The sequence below is a fragment of the Psammomys obesus genome, unplaced genomic scaffold (genome assembly GCF_907164565.1).
Source record: "Psammomys obesus unplaced genomic scaffold, mPsaObe1.curated_primary_1811, whole genome shotgun sequence".
NCBI classification, from domain to species: domain Eukaryota; kingdom Metazoa; phylum Chordata; class Mammalia; order Rodentia; family Muridae; genus Psammomys; species Psammomys obesus.
Window position 1 is genome coordinate 1906404 of NW_026596152.1, and position 12766 is coordinate 1919169.

Genomic DNA, 12766 nt, shown 5'->3' on the forward strand with positions numbered 1-12766 from the left:
GTCTGCACTGGACGCTGAGCATGTCCCTTGGGGCTTAGTGACTGCTCTCTGAGACTTTCCCCCATGTTTTGAACCCCTTAGGCCAAGCCCAGAAACAGCATTTGCCTCCTCGGCTGCTCTATTACAGCAGTGCCCTCAGCACATGCTCTGGGCACATCTGTAGCACTCTGTGACACAGCCTCAGAGCACCGGGCACATACCCTCCCATCCCTTGCTCCCCCGATACCTGTGTGTCCTGTAGCTGAGACTCCAGACCAGCTGCATCCTTAGCAAATTTAATGCCCTTCTTCTCCGCCTCTTCCAGAAGAGTTGACACATTGTCCAGCTCGTTCTGCAAGGAGCAAGGATGGAATTCAGACCTAACACCGCAGTAACACACAGCAGTTCCTGAGTGTGCACACGGGCGTGTGTGCATGAGAATTTTACCAGCAAATTCAGTGACGGCTAACCACCACAGTAGTGCTAAACCTGCTCCTTAGCCACCTCACCGCCGTCTCCAGCCAAAAGAGCAGGGGTGCTTGGGCGCTATGGTCCTGTCTGTGTTTTGCTTTTACCACAAACAGACAAAATGAAGCCACATCTGTTGAAGCTGTGCAGGGCCAGTTTGGGCCAGCAGGTGTTTTCTTTCATGTAACTGCTATGGGCACACATGGAATTTTTACAGAACTGGGTATTTTCGTTAAGGAAAGAGATCAGCCAAAACTTCTGGCTGTTAAAACAGGTATATATTCTGTATGAAAAAAAGTCCTTGGTGGTCAGATTTTAGGGATGTGATGTTTTCCCTTTTTCCTCCTCAATGAAAGATTGTCTCCGAAAGGGGCTGGAGAGATGGCCGAGAGGCTAAGAGCACTGGCTGCTCTTCTGGAAGATGGAACCAGCACACACATGGTGGCTCGCAAACCTCTGTAACCCCAGTCCTAGGGGATCTGACGCCCTCTTTTGGCCTTGGCGGGCATCAGGCACACAGGTGGTGACAGACGTACACGTGGAGAAAATACTCATAAGATTAAATAAACAAATCTAAATAAAAATATCTTTTATAGCCATGCAGTGGTGGGGCACATCTGTAATCCCAGCACTCAGGAGGCAGAGGCAGAGGCAGAGGCAGAGGCAGCGGCAGAGGCAGAGGCAGCAGATCTCTGTGAGTTTGAGGCCAGCCTGGTCTACAGAGTGAGTTCCAGGACAGCCAGGGCTACACAGACTGTCTTAATCCCGCCCCTCCCCTGCCAAAAATAAAATTTCTAAAAAGGGAGAAAAAAAAGTCCAAGACGCCTTTTTACATTTTAACTTCTTTGTCAGTGGCGTGGATACAGATAGAGAGGAGGGACTGAGGAGAGACGGCACGGCACCCTGTGTGCTCCTGCTTTCTACCTGAGCCCTAAAACGGGCCAGACAGAGAGCAGGCCCTTAGCTCCCATGACCTGCAGCTTCCTTGCTTAGCACATGGAGCTGGTGTGAGGATGAGACAGAGAAGCGTCTATGTCCACAGGAGCCTCACTCTTCCCAGGAAGCCACTGACGTCACTCACCTTGTCTCTGAGCCAGAGTTCACAATACTGTTTCTAACACCTCCCTCCCGAGAGCCTCGAGAGCCCACTCGCAGGCACACAAATAAATATCCTGTCCATGGCAGGCCAAGGCTGTTCTCCTCAGAAGGCCTGCTTGTGATGTCCCTAGCTAGGATGTGCAAAGTTGGATTTCAGCTGGGGTCCGACAGGTCCCAAATAGGTCAGCATGGTATGTGGTGCCTAGACTATCTGGGCAAACTGTGTGGCTTGTGCCGAGCCCCTGCTGTCCTGCAGGCCACAGCCGATTCTGTCCTTTGTTCATTCGGCAGTAGCACATGCTCCTCTGCTAAGCTGCTTTCCTGGCTGCCCCGGAGTCCACTACTAGACACCCAAGGCGTCTCTGATCTGGTGCTTCTGCCCACAACTCCACAGAGAGCAGCTTTAGAGCTGAGCCGGGGAGGAGCTTTACTGCTCCAGGAGAAATGAGAAAGACGCTGATTTTGGCGGTCTCAAGGGTATTCAGTTTTATGGCTTACAATACATGACAACCAAACCAGGAGAAAGAACCTGTACCAATTTATGCTTGTAAACACTTGTGTGTACAGCCAGTCTCGTTTGCTGGAAGAGCAGGGAAGGTGAAATTGTGCTTCAAAGTACTCAGCTACAGCCACGACTCGGAGCAGCACTGGCCAGGTCTAAGAAGAGTAAGGTGTATAGCCTTACTGCTCACCTGCAGCTTGTTGGCTTTCTCGGCCAGCTCCACCCTGAGCCTGTCTCCCTCCGCCACCCTGGCGTGGAGCTCCTGGACCTGGGCGTCCAGCTTCTTCCTCTTGTGCTCCGACTCGGCTTTCACCTGCTGCAGCACCTTCACCTCACACGCCAGCTCCTTGTTGTCCGTCTCCAGGCCCTGCTTGTTCTTTTCCAGGTTGGCCTTGAACTAGGAGAGGGGAGGGAAGGGTTCCTCAGCAGTTGCCTTACAACACTCCACAGAAAGCACTTCCCTGCAGGATGTGGGCGCACGGTGAGGAGGAGCGCCCGACACCACTGTCCCAGTGTGCCCGCGTTCCGATGGGAACACCTCGTGCGCTGTTGGGGGACCAGCCATGGACAGTGAGGGACTCCTCATACCGTGTAATTCTTCTTGTCCATATATGGCGGAGGGAATAGACTGTGTGTCCAGTAACAACTTGTGAAAAACATTTCCCTAAACTTAGTTTGGAGCAGGCTGGGTCTCTCTGAGCCTTTGGCCGAGGTTGGAGGTGCAGCTACCCAGGCCTCTGTGGCTACACAACACGGTTTTCCACTTCCCAGCGGGGTGACCTGAGCTTACGCGCTGAGCCCTAGTTTTCTCAGCCTTTAAATGACAATGACGTCACCCCACAGTGCTGAGGTCAAGGCTCACTAAATTTAGGAGAGACTGACTGGCCATCACCAATACAATAACACCATCGCCCTGTACCGTGAAGGGCAGCCTGCAGCTGAGTAGGAGAGAGGGGAACAGAGGCCCTCTGCAGGAAGACACTCTTCCTTGTGGGGAAGGTAAGGAAGGCGGCCTGTCCTGGAGGAGGAGACTGAGGAGGGCAAGGGAAGGCAGGGGAGGGGGAAAAGGAAGGGGAGGAAGCGGCTAACAGTGGGGCCGCGGCTACTGGCCTCCGCTCAGCGAAGGCTGGAAGGCTGCAGCGGGACAGAAGGACTGGACGGAGCGGCCGAGGAGGTGTGGCGTGGCCCGGGCTCACCCTCTTAGCCTGCTCCAGCTGCTCGGAGAGCTCCTCCAGCGCGGTGGCGTGCCTCTGTCTCATGTCCTGGATTTGAGCTTCGTGGCTCTTAGTTTCGTCCTCAAGAGCCTTCTTCAGCTCTGCTACTTCCTGTTCGCGCTTTGTGCTACGGACATGTTTTTAAAGTATGAAGATCAGAATTGGCTAACCGACTAAACGCAAACACATTTCATATCCTGCTCGTATTCAGCGCAGACCTCCGGCAAGTCCTGGGACAAACAACAGACACTTGTATAGCAGGGCAGCGTGCCCTCCACACTCACTGACAACCAGGAGTCACTGTGACAGCCACAGAGGTTGTCAAGGCCTCTTGTGCAGCCTGGCCTCACTTACAGGTCAGAACTGCTTTAAACGTGATGCCAAGCTGCTTCAGTCTAGCCAACTCCCTGAGGTAAATCCAGAGGCTTATGGCTGCTCAGGTTATGGAGCCAGACAGGACCTCGCACCATGCAAAGCAGCCTCTCACCACAGCTACAGGTAACTACTGCCTGTCTTTCTGCCCTTTCTGGATGATGCTGGGGGCGGGAGGGAAGGAGGCTGAAGGGTTGCGTCTCTTCAGAGAAGGTCTTGGTGTCTGGTACAGGGACACAGCAGCTAGAAAGCCCCAGGACCTCAGTGCTGAGTGAAGAACGCCTACATGGAAGGCAGGAAGGTCAGCAGTACTGAACATCCTGTGTGGCTCTCTAGCATTTTCTAACAGTCTATGACCTGTGGGGCAACATGAGTGACCCAGGTGGACTCAGCTCCCACACAGAAGCCAGTTTTTAAATGTCAGTCCGAGCATCATGCCCAAGAGCACAGATCAGCGGAGACTGAGGCCAGGGTTGTGACATGGCTCCGTGGCAGAGGTCTGGCCTGTGGGAGACCCTCTGACTACCCACGCCCTGCCCCCTGAAACCAGTAAGGCGAACCCCACTCCTGCTAAGAGCTACATTAGCATGCCTGGATTGTCACCCTGAAGACTTGTTGTTTGCTTCAGATGTTCTGGGGTCCTCTTAGGTCCAATATACCTCAAACACTAGGTTGATGCAGATGTCAGAAGTTTATGGTAATCAAGCCACTACTGATGGATCAGGGCCGCAGAACAGACTCAGGAGCCGAACTGTGACCCAAGGCAGAATATCACAGAGTAGTTCAGCTTGCAAACCACAAACTCTGTTCCAAGTTATTGTTACATTTTTCCACCGATCAGGATTTAGGGATTAAGAACTCTCCTTATGTAGTTGATCTGTGTCAAACCATACAGAATGTAGGTTTTACGTTCCAACCAATTAAATCCACTTGTTCTTTTGCAGTTAGGAACAGTCATTATGTTAGGAAGTCCCCGCACCCCTAGGGCCTGGGACTTTGAACTTAGTTTCACCCTATGATTAAAATGGAGTCTGAAAACAAAATGGCAGTACTTTGGATAAGTTTCTTTTGCTTGTTCCCAACACAGATCATAACCCATGCCAAAAACATGCTTTCCTCCCTCTTCTCACCAGAGGGCAGAGGTCACCGCCAAGAAAGAGCTGCTGCTGCTAGCTCTGTGGTTGGATGTAGCCTAGACAAAGTGTCATGGAAGCCCAGTTCTACCACAAGGCCTGCTGGCCCACACTGTTGGACTGACCTGTCCTTGGCCAGTACTCTGTCAAGATAACTTTGACTTAGCTGGTAGCCAGGCTCTTGCATATCAGATGTCCGGTAAAGGCTCTGCTAGCAGCTCATCATTCTTTCAGTTTTCCTGGTCTCTGCTTGAATCCCAGAGTCACCGGAACTCTTCAGCTCTTGGCTCTCACTAACTCAACAACCCTGCTCCCTGGAGATTTCCAGCACAGAGGAGAACCCCGTTCACACGGTCGAGGGAAAATGAATGGCTGAGGTCAGGGGTCAGGGGTCAGTGAGCTCTCAGCAGGCTTTGGAAAGAACACACACCTGGGCTTCAGGAGAGTCAAAGCCCTGTCTGGCGTGTGCTGCCACTAAGGGCACGCTTGGTTTTTGAAAATGCGCACACATCAAGATTTTAATCACAGAGTTTCTCTCTAGCCCAGGCTGGCTTCAAGCCTGTGACAACCCTCGTGCCCTCCGGGTACCTGGGATTACTGTTGTGAGCATCCATGCTCAGTACAGTGTTGACTGGAGGAGTGAGCGGAGCTGTGGTCACAGCCTATCTGAGGGGCTGAAACCCAACTCAGCGGTTAAGAGAATATTCAGCTTTTGCAGACGTCCTGAGTTTGGTCCCAGCCCCTCCATCAGGCTCACGCCTTCCTGTAAGCCCAGATCTAAGCAGAGCCGACGCCCACCTTCCGGCCCTTGTAGCTCTGGCTTCAGGGGATCTAAGTGCTGAGTCCTCCTGGCACCTGCACACACAGGCATATCCTCAACCCCCACTTAAGAAACAAATTAACACCTCTTAAGAGTGCATACTTCTGCAAAGTTAGATTTTTGTAAAGCAGAACCTTTGAAAAGCAGGCTAGAACTTGAAACGCTAATGCGCATTCAGGGCCCAAATCCTGGGCAGCGCATGGTGCTGGCTGCCCCTGCTTCCCCGCGCTCTCCTGCAGCCCTGGTCTTTCTCTGTAGCCAACCTTGTCGTTCTCCCCAGGGCCTGGCTCCTGGGCCACGAGTCCTAACCTTCCTGGAAAGGGGGAGGACACTGGCTTCTGGCTCAGCAACCCCCACCGCATGGTGCTCGGAGCCATGCCCACGGCTCCTGACTCTCTATTCACAAACGATCCCTCTGTCTTTCCCCGATACTGCAGCCTTCCCCTGGGGCAGCCCTGCCATCACTCACACCCTGCAGCTGTTGCTGGGTGACACTGGATTGGGCCCCTTCTGTCTGGATTCACAGGTACATGGAAGGCGCAGTGGCCAGGGGAGGCAAGGACATCGAGGTGGGACATGTCCCAATGGCCTCACAGATGACACTGACATTGCAGCGGCCTCGCCTAGTCTGTGAGCTGCGACTTCCTATGGGCTGATGGCTACAGGTTCCTCGCTATGCTCCACTCAGGCGTGCCCGCCTGTGCCTGCTGCCGGGAGACACTGGTAGTACACACCACGCCTGGGGCCTGCGCTCGCTCGTTTCTTCTTTCTCAGTATTGGGGATAAAATCCATGGCCTTTTCATACTCGACCAGGTCTCTACCTGTGAGCTGCCTCACGTCTGTTTGTATGCCTTCTCGTCTGCTTGACTTCCGCCGTACATGGCGACGGTGCTGCCAGCAGGTGCTGGCCGCTCCATCTTCTGTCTGTCTCCCGGAGTATGGCTAGCCCTGCCCTTCTCTGGAGTCCCCTCCTAACCTCCGTTTCTGACCCCGTCTCACATCTCCGTGTGCGGTGTGTGGCTGGCCTCTGACCCCAGCTACTTCATCAGCAGCCCCCCGCCCTCCATCATCCTTCCAAGGGGAAGCGGGCTCTCAATCAGAATGGCATCCCGTATGGAATGGGCTGAAAACGCCGCCTGGCAGTGGCCCGGCAGCCACCCAGCTCGCCCCCTCCCCACGCTGCTCACCGAAGTTCCTGCTGAGCTGCGGTGGTGTCCAGCGTGTCCTCCAGCTCCGTCTTCAGGGCCTCCAGCTCCTCACTCAGGTCGCGTTTCTGCTTCTCAGCCTTGTTCCTCGCTGCCTTTTCAGACTCGAAGTCTTCCTGCAGCTCGGCGATCTGGGCCTGCAGCTCCCGCGCAACCTTCAGCGCGTTATTCTTGTGCAGCGTCTCATCGTCTCCTCTGGGAGAGATGCGGGTACAGAGCACTCAGTGGCTGTGGACTGGCGGCCTCTCCCTGACACCAGCCCTTCCCTGCCGCCCGTGGACGCAGTCGGTGCCCAGGGGAGTGCCTGGATGGCCCTAAGCTAGCACCCGAACAAGGCGAGACCTGTATCTCTCTACTTCAAAACGTCCTCTAGAGTGAAATGCTGGGGTCACCAGGCTGCTGGAGGGCGTGGCCCCACCAGCCGGAATGAACCCATGTGTAGCCCAGGGTCTACAACCTGCACACCTTCATTCTGCACACCTGTGAGCCCACGCGCATGGCTTAAGTGTTGGCAGGGCTTTCCGATGGGGACCAGTGTTAGCTTTGGAGTCTCGCAGGGAGAAGTGTTTCCAGGCAAGAAGCACCCAGCAGGACTCAGCATTAAGGGACAGATACATTTGCTATAAGATCTTTTCCAAATTTGAGATGCAGCCTCACGGAGCCGAGCCAAGTGTGGACCTTTCACCGCTGCCTCCTGGCTGGCAGGTGTGTGCCTCTACTCTCAGAGCAGGCTCTGGGCACAGCCAGCAGCCACGGCCGTCTCCAGCCCTGCTACGGGTGGGTCTTGAGTAAAACATGCCAGAGATTAAACTCCAAGACCACTGAGCCGGCTAGTTAACGCTTTAAAAGTGGCGTATTAGACAGAGGTAAACAGCTGAAATAGTGTCAATAGTCCAGATGGCTCTGGACTAAATAGCAGATCATGGAATAAAAGAACTATTTCTGAAATGTTATTTCCTCCGAAGTTCCAAAGCACACAGAAACCAATCCGTAGCACACGGAAAACATCTGGCGTGGCGAAGCAGCTTGCTTTCCGGATGACCCTCCCAGGATTTTGTGAAGTGACAATCATGTGTAAGTCTAAATATTGACAGTGTTTGAGGCCTCGGTGCTCTGACTCAAATCAGGCTCCGCTGGGTTTTCATGAACTTGTGTCATAACCAACATCAAAGAAAGCACATCTTGCTCCCCGCATGGACCATGATGCAGGCACCCCGGCTGCCCACCCGGCCGGCTCCCCCAACTTTGCTGGCACGGCAGACCTGGCCAGCGCCCCCTGCAGCTCCTCTTCCTTCTTGGCCAGCTGGATCTTGAGCTCGTCCACCTGCGCCTGGAGCTCCGCGATCTGGTCCTGCAGGTCGGTTGTCTCCCCGTCCAGCTTCCTTTTGGCCTTTTCCAGCTCCTGCCGCGTTTTCTCCTCCTTTTTCAAGCGCTCTGTAAGGCAAGGCAGAAGCAGCTTCACCACCCTGTGGAGCGCACAGCGAAGGGAGTGATCACTGCCTCGATAATCCTGAGACCAGGGCTGGACGGAGGGAGAGGAATGAGCACGTGGGTCAGATTTTAAACAGAGAATGGGTACTGTCTGCAGATGTCTGCTGTTTTGGAAAGTGAGTCCACGCTGTGAAGCCAACATGTCTGGAACTGCCTCATACCACCACTGCACCCAGACCTGGAAGGAGCCAACACGGAGGGCTGCCCAGGTCACTGCCTGACTCTAAGCCTAACCCCAAGACGCACAGTGGGGAGCAGACAAGAGGCAGGAGAGGCCACACGTCTCCCCAGCCCCTCTGCTGCCATTCCTTAGTAAAGGCTGGCGACGACTTCTGCTCCCGTGGTTTGCTCAAGCGGCGTGGCCCGTAAGCCCGAGGGGCCCATCCGCTGAGAGCACGCCGCAGCATGGGACATCTGCCTCTGCACATCTCTTCAGCAAAGCAGCTGAGGAAAGCAAGTTTATACCAACACTTCACCTTCTACATAGACCGACCGACCAACCAACCAAACCACCACCAAAAAACAAAACCAAACCCGAACACACACGTGCACTCTCCTCACTGTGAAGTCTGCACTGAGAACGCTGGTGGTCGGCTGCGGCAGGGCCGGAGCAGACGGCACTCACTAGCCGCCTGAGAGGGTCAGGGTCAGACGCCCTTCACAGCCCGTGACATCACTTCTGCCAGAGCTGCTGCCACCGCTATCCTCCCTTACAGCCCTGTCCCAGCAGGCTCTGCCACTGGCCAGCCCTGTTATGAGGTGTCACCTGGGCACTTCCATGCGGGGTTTAGATCAAATGCCCAGAATGTCCATCAAAGGCAAGTTAAAAACCAACCAACCAACCAACCAACCAACAGGAAAGGAAAAGCCCCCTCACTCCATTCTAGCAAAGACCATGCGACGTGACCTGTGAGGAGCTAATAGTCTCTATTATGTTGAGCGACTGTCTGACCAAGTACAAGCTCAGCACCGAGAGTCCCTGTCCTGAGCGTCTCAGGCTGACACCAACCTTCTAAATCCGAGATCATCACTTCTTGCTTATTCCTGATTTTGGCCAAGTTTTTTGCCTTTTCTTCCTCTTCAGCCAGCTGAGAGGAACACTCAGCAATGCGGTCTTCCATGAGTTTCTTTTCCTGAGTAGGAAAAAAAACCTCTACTTCAGAAAAGATGTGCAAAGTTACAGCCTGGGTTTGGGGTCACTCTGAACACTTTTTCTCTGAAGTGAGAAAAAGTGGGTAACTGGGCCCCGCTGCTCCCGTGAGCTGTATCCTGGGCTGAGGTGGGTGCTCTCCTGGCAGCTGCCTGGTGCTGGCCTGATGCTCAGAGCCCGCCGGACACCAGGTGGAGGGGCACAGATGGGATGACGGGAAAAGGTTGTAAGGACATTTGGCTAAATAGTATCTGCCTTCAGAACTCTAGTCAGGAGGCCTCACACAGAAAGTCAGTGCAACTAAGACTTTCTCCAGGGTCTCCTGCCCTCTTGTGGGGCCTCCTCCCGGTTCTAGCCTCGGCGCCCACCGGAAATGTCTTACTTTGATAAACTTGGAATTCTGGTCCTCGAGAAGCAGAACTTCCTCTTCCATCTTCTTGATCTTCGCCTCTGCCGTCACCTTCTCCAGCTGCAGCTTCTGCCGGGCCCCCTCCTCCTCATCCAGTTGTTCTTCTAGGTCCTGGTGAAGAAGAGTCACGTCAGTCCTCTGCCAGCTCCAGCCACAGGAAAAGACACACACTTGTGTTTTCAAGGATGAGGCAGGTATTTGTGTCTTTACAAGTTAAGGTATAAACTGGGTCGATCCAACATGGCAAGCGCTGCAAACACGCTTTCAAACACAACTGTAGGAAACTGTCAGGGTGATTTGGATAAACACACACACACACACACAAAATATAAGCTACAAGGCTGGTGAGGCTCCGCAGGGAGAGCCTAGTTAAGATTTACAAGAATGCTAAGGTAGGTGTTGTGTGATTGGACACACGCTTTCTGTAACTCTCTTTATTCATGGATTATGGACACCGATGGAAATAAACACAATTAACTCCTACCTGAAAAAAATTGCTAAGGCCTGACAATACCCTATTCATGAATAGCGACTCATCTTTTACATAAACCTTCGATTAAAATTGCTAAGAGCCTATCCTTTGTACAGCTTTTGCGATACTCTGCTAACTGTAGAATACTGGGACACTGTCTTGAAGAAAGGAAGTATCTGGCTGATTTAGCATAGTGCTTGCTAGGGAAAGAATATGGTATCAGTGGTCATTCTGACAAACATCTGATCGTCTGTGCTTTGCAGTACGAATGTTAAGGGAGAAATGTTCCCACAGGAAGAGTCTGGTACTGGTTCAGGAAGCTGCAGTGGCAGACGCTGACACCAGAGACTGAAGGGCCCGGGCTCATGCGCAGGGGTGGCGGCAGCCGGGAGGGGAGATGAGTGTGTGCCAGGGTGCACACAGGACACCCCCTGGCTGTCGTCTGTCCGGGCATTCAGCAGTGTCTGTAGAGTGCTCTGTGGCTAGAGCTTACGGTGGGAGGGCAGGGCTCATGGCTCTCCACCAGCGCTGCACATCCCTTACGAACCACACCGGCAGGGAGGCCCACGGCATCCCTGGGGACAGCGAAGAATTAGGATCACAGCGCAAAGAAGCACAGGCTCTTTGCGCTCCGGACCCTGGCTTCTGACTTGTGTCTTCATATCATAAGATGCCACACAGGTACACACAGGACTCCTGCTTACAAGAACACCCTGCGTCTGCAGAACACTTGGCAGATCTGTGGGTCAAACAAACAGTCGGCACACACAGCCCACACGCGCAACAGACCCAACATACACGACGCGACGCACCTGGATGTGCGCTTGCATCTTCTTCTTCTCATTTTGGAGGATCTGGTTTCTCTCCTCCTCCTCCTCCACCCTGGACTCCAGGTCATGGAGAATCTCCTCCAGCTCCTGCTTTTTGGCAGCAAGCCTTGCTCTCATCTCTTCTGCTTCGGCAAAGAGCTCTGTCTCGGCTTGCAGTTGTTCCGCAAGAATATTCTTTTCTTCCAGCAGCTGAAAGACAACAGTCCAGAGCTGTGACTTGCCCGCATCACACGCAGACCACGCACCACAGAGCCCGACCACGGCTTCAGCGTCAGGGCCTCAGACACAGCTGAGGTCACAGCAGGTCACAGGAGACACAGAGGCTGTCCTGTCTCTGTGAGCTCCAGGCCAGCCTGGTCTACGCAGACATCCCTGACCACCCAACGGCTCACAGAGAGACTGCCTCAAAACAAACAAACAAACAAACAACATGCCTGGCAGAAATTTCAAGTACACTGTGTGTGTGTGTTTATGTACATACAAAATGAACCACATGAAAATATTTTGGGTTGTTCCTATTGTCCTGTTACCTTGAATAATAACCAGTAAGGTCTTATTCTTACCACGTTAAGAATTATAGTTTGCCCCTTAGGTTAGGAAGGGAGCAGTGAGTAGGAGAGGGGGCCCTTAAAGAGTTAATAAAGGCTCCAGGAGCGGTGGCTCATGCCCGTCGTCCCAGGACTCAGGACTCAGGAGGCCGAAGCGAGAGGACGGCTCTGAGTTTGAGGCCAGCCTGGCTACAAAGTGGCACTCTACTGAGAAATCAAATCAAAGAAAACTAAAAACAGACAAACGAGAAACCCCAACAGAGTTCTTGGGAACTCCCAGTGCCTAGCACAACAGCACCAATGGTATTCCTGGCCTCTAGCACGGACTGTCCCTGTCACCCTCAGATGTTTCTGAGCTCTGGCGAGAAGCGGGAGGGGGCCTGCCTAGCCGTGCCGCCCTCCCGTTTTCTCTCTCCTCACCAGCAGGCATGAGCAGGCAGCATGCGAAGCCCCAGCCCACATAGCATCGGACACAGCTTCCCAGCAAACGCCGTGTGTCCAGCGGAGAAGACGAGGTGCGGGAGCCGAGGTTGACCTCAGTTTACCCAAGTTTAAACCATAAGGCCCAGTGTGGCTGCACCTCTACGGTGAAACGCCTCCCCTAACACCACGATGCGGTGGGCGTGGCCGCGTCAGGACGAGGCGTGGGGCGAGGGGTGTGCGCACACACCTGCTGGTGCTTCCGCTCCATCTCCTCAAGCTCCCCTTCCACCTTTGTCTGCTTCTCCTTCACCTTCAGCAGCTCCTCATCCTTCGCCTGGAGCTCTTCCTCCTGGCGCGTCACTTGGAGGAGAGGCTTCACCTGCGATAGGTAGAGTTGGTCACTGCAGCTCGGCCCCCCCGCTGCTGCCGGCGGGCTGCCACGCGGGCGGGCCTCCCCAGGACGGAGGCCGGCCTCGCCAGCTCACCTTCGTGAAGACGCGCCACCACTGCCAGTGCCGCAGCTTCAGGTATGCCGCACAGTTCCGCTGCAGGACCTTCAGGGCACTCAGCTGCTGCTGCTTCTTGGCAAAGGCCCTGAAGGACAGTAAGGAGAGCGCACCCTCACAGGTGTGCACCGTGAGGGCAAACGTG

General features: G+C 54.1%; 1 protein-coding gene across 2 annotated transcripts in view; it reads right to left on the reverse strand.

Annotated features, from left to right (window-relative positions):
* Myh10 (myosin heavy chain 10) overlaps nt 1-12766 on the reverse strand; it is a 116938-nt gene that overhangs the window by 15250 nt on the left and 88922 nt on the right. For both annotated transcript variants that reach the window (XM_055594423.1, XM_055594425.1), the window contains 10 exons: nt 12601-12709; nt 12363-12494; nt 11127-11333; nt 9816-9953; nt 9293-9416; nt 8055-8226; nt 6775-6987; nt 3244-3388; nt 2238-2444; nt 227-331 (listed from right to left, as the gene is read on the reverse strand). In XM_055594423.1, the coding sequence (XP_055450398.1) occupies nt 227-331; nt 2238-2444; nt 3244-3388; nt 6775-6987; nt 8055-8226; nt 9293-9416; nt 9816-9953; nt 11127-11333; nt 12363-12494; nt 12601-12709 (1552 nt within the window). The remainder of the gene's footprint in view (nt 1-226; nt 332-2237; nt 2445-3243; nt 3389-6774; nt 6988-8054; nt 8227-9292; nt 9417-9815; nt 9954-11126; nt 11334-12362; nt 12495-12600; nt 12710-12766) is intronic.